This window comes from Bison bison, unplaced genomic scaffold (assembly GCF_000754665.1).
Source record: "Bison bison bison isolate TAMUID 2011002044 unplaced genomic scaffold, Bison_UMD1.0 scf7180017864321, whole genome shotgun sequence".
Classification (NCBI taxonomy): Eukaryota; Metazoa; Chordata; class Mammalia; order Artiodactyla; family Bovidae; genus Bison; species Bison bison.
In genome coordinates this window covers 740,561-744,000 of record NW_011494893.1, presented here as the reverse complement: position 1 = coordinate 744,000, position 3,440 = coordinate 740,561, and the positions used below count along the sequence as shown (strand labels likewise).

At 54.3% G+C, this 3,440-nt stretch overlaps 1 protein-coding gene across 1 annotated transcript in view; it reads right to left on the bottom strand.

Annotated features, from left to right (window-relative positions):
- LOC104998018 (microtubule cross-linking factor 1-like) overlaps nt 1–3,440 on the bottom strand; it is a 35,899-nt gene that overhangs the window by 6,639 nt on the left and 25,820 nt on the right. The window contains exon 6 of the mRNA XM_010853012.1: nt 98–182. Coding sequence (XP_010851314.1) covers nt 98–182 — 85 coding nt within the window. The remainder of the gene's footprint in view (nt 1–97; nt 183–3,440) is intronic.

Below are 3,440 nucleotides of genomic sequence, written 5' to 3'. Positions count from 1 at the left end.
GCAGGGCTGCTCAGAAGGGACGGCTCAGCGGGGCGGAGAGAAAGAGAGGTGGTGCAGGGTCCCAAGAACGTGGCGGCCAGAGCCGCCCGGCTGGAACAGGCATGAGGCGGGCCCTGGGGCTACCCCAGGTCTTCGGGCGGCCCTGAGCCCAGGGCTGCTCCCGGCTGAGCGCGCCGGTGGGGCTGGAGAGGGGAGACGGAGGGCGGGAGGGAGGCTGGGGGCTGGGCTGGGCTGGCCCCAGACAGTGACCTGAAGTTGAGTGGAAGCAGGCTTTTTCCATCAAACCCTGCCTGGATACCACACACAGAGGCCGAGTGTCAGTTTACTGCCCTGAGCCCGGCTCCTTTTCCCTAAGCTCCACTGTAATTAGACAAAGAAAACCTAAATTAGCTGAACAGGCGTCGACAGCTTCCTCCAGAGCACCCCTGGTACCTACATGGGAATGTGTCCGAAAAGGGCTTGATTGTAGCCGAGAGTCAGCTAAGAAAACACGGCCCAAATGAACTCAGTTTACCGCTCATTTCCAACAGAAAAAAGAAACAAGCCGCTCTTTTCCGGATGGGATGCTTTGGCTGAGGTGGGGAAGGGGCTTTGCAGTTGTTTCCACTTCTAAGAGTTCCTTTCTGAGCGACTGGTGAGCGTCTTTTTTCCCCCCCTTTTTGATAGGGGCCCATTAATTTCACGGTGTTTTTTCTCTTACCCCTTTTGTCATTTTACAGGGAATAACTTAATTACAAGTAAAAGTGGAAGTATTCAATAAATAGTGTGTTTACTAAATCAATGCTTTAAATGTCTGAAAAATAATGAAATACAGTAGGAACTGAGTGAGAAAAGGATATCTGAAAGGAGCTCCCCTGTGTGTGTGTGTGTGTGTGGCAACTGGCACAGCTGAGAAGCACAGGGACAAGGAAGGCAGTCATCTCCTTTGGAGCTGGGAGTGGCAGGCAGTGGGTTTGGGGAAAATTCAGTAAGCTGATGTGTCCCTGGCTCTCAGCCCTCTCTGATTTCTGCACCTGGAATTCTGGGTCCCTTGGATCTCAGGTCCTAAAAGCTTTTAGGATCCAGAGAGTGAAGAAAAAGCACCAACCCTAAAACCAGGACAAAGTTAGTGATAACCTTGCATACCCGTAGTTCTCAGTTTGGGAGTCTTTTTGAGAATATGATGGAAGCTATGGAGCCTTCTTCCAGAAAAAATATTCTCAATTTGCCCAGGATTTTAGAGGGTTCATGGATACTCATTAAAAAAAATACTATACATTTTTTGGCTTCTACCAACTTACCTGCTTAAGTCATCAACAGTTTTTAAAACTGCTTTGCCATCTAAATGATGGTGCTTCCCATTTTACCTAAACCCTCTGAACTTGCAAGACACACACGCCTGCAGCCTGGGGAGAGTCCTAGGAGGCCAGGCAGATGCTGGGGAGGCAGGAGGCTTTGGGCAGCAGGTCTGCAGACCTGGGCCCCCTCCCCAGGGTCTCATTGCTGCCCTGTGCTCCAGGACCTTCTGGAGGTTGGGGCCCCTCGTAGTTATCTGAGCAGCAAGGGGCTCCTGGTCAAACCTCTTTCCTGGAGCTCTCCCTTCTGCCTTTGGAAGCCGTTCCATGTGTTCCTCGTAGGTTTCACTGCATTCATCTCATGTGACCCTCAGGTGGTCCTCTACCTTCCCCTTTAGGGATAAGGAAACTGTGGGCCCAGAGGTCAGATAATCAGTCACCCATGGACAAGTGACAGACCCAGCCGGAGCTCAGGTCCGGGGTCTCAGCCCAGCACTGCTGCCACTGCTGGGCAGCAAAGCCTCCGGGAACTTTGTTTTAATTACTGTTTTATACACATCTCCTGGGTGCGCATCATGCAATACCAGTTATGTCAAACTCTCTGTCCCCGGTAGGAATACCTGAATTTCTGTGTGGCAGAGAGTTGAAAAGGAAAGTTGTGTTTGTTTCTGAAATAGCCTTGCTCAGGAGGCTTCCGTGTTTCCAAGCTCTTCCTGATAGACTTTCACCATCTTATAAACAACAAAAGTCTTGACTTCTATCTTAGGGGAAGGAAAGGTATGGTTCCTTAAAATGAGTACAGATCCAACCAGGCACTCCTCAGTTAACCAGAAATAGCGGGGTGCCCGGGGTCCCCTCCGCATCCCCAAAGCTGACCCCTCTCAGGTTGACTGTCTCCATCTGGGCTGTGGGTTCCTTTCTGCTGCAAACCCCAAGGTCCCACCCCCTGCCCCAGCGCAGGGGAATGTAAACTTTGGGAAGCCTGTGTTTCTCTGATTTTGTTCTATAATCGGCATTTTATTCTAGGAAATCTCTTCATTATTGTGGTTTAAGTTTTATGTTCTTAGCATGCTTCTCAGCTGCGTGGGTTTTACATGAGATGGCTTAGACTAAACCAGCTACCCACCGGAGACGCACCCATACCGCCCTGCTTGCGGCCCTCTGAGACCTCCATCACCAGCACCCTGGCCCTGGGCCTGCCCTCTCTTCCCCGCCTAGGGAGTCACCGGTGCCCGATTCCCATGGAAAGTGACCACCCGCCCAGCCTGTGCTTTGATGCACAGCTAAGGTGGCCGCTCCAGAGGGCAGGGCCGCCCAGGGAATGAGCCTGTGTGAGGAAGCGTCCCAGAGGCCCATCTAAAAACTCTGATTTACAATAGAAAGTCTGGCCCCAAGGCCAGGAGGAGGCGCCGGCTGGGCTTGGAGAGGGCACCTGGGTCTGAGCGGCAACAGCGGGAATTTTACACCCCTGTCTGCTGGCCTTCCTCGGCCCAGAGCACCAGACCTCCAGGTTTGAAAGCCAGTCACCCAATTTCCAATGTTTATTTAGATAGATTCTTCCGCTCTCCAAAGCTCGTGTCCCGGCGGGCAGGACGCTTTTACAGCCACCTTCCTGAATCCATGGGTGGGCCCCAGATCCCCAGCCCTGGCAGTGGGTGGGGGGCAGACTTGGTCACTCTCTTGGCTGATGGGCGGTGCCTGGGAGGAGGGCAGGGGTCCCGCATCTTCCATCCCTGCGGTGCCGTGCTTCTAGGCCCCCCTACGCTGGGAAACGCATCTCTCGGGTGCTTCTGGGAGCTGGCCCAGACACCCACCGGCCCCCGCTTGCTGCAGCCCCACAGTGGACCAGCCTTGGGTCTCTCCCCGTCGTCCTGCTGTGTTCACTGGGGAGGCGGGCAGGGCTTGAGCAGTGTTCCCGTGGCAGGGGTGGTCATCCCTCCCAGGGGTGGGAGCTCTGACGCGCCCAAAGGAGAGGAAGGGCAGTGCTGGAACAGACACTAGGTGTCCGTCTCCTACGGGGGCGGCTCCAGTACGCTTCCAGTGGTGAAGCCTGTCCCAGGCATTCCCAGTCTTGGGAGAAAACAGGAGGAACAAGTGGGGTGCTGGAGCCCCTCTGCAAGATCATTGAGGGTCGGCTTCGTGGGCTAGGAGGGAGCCCCGCTGATG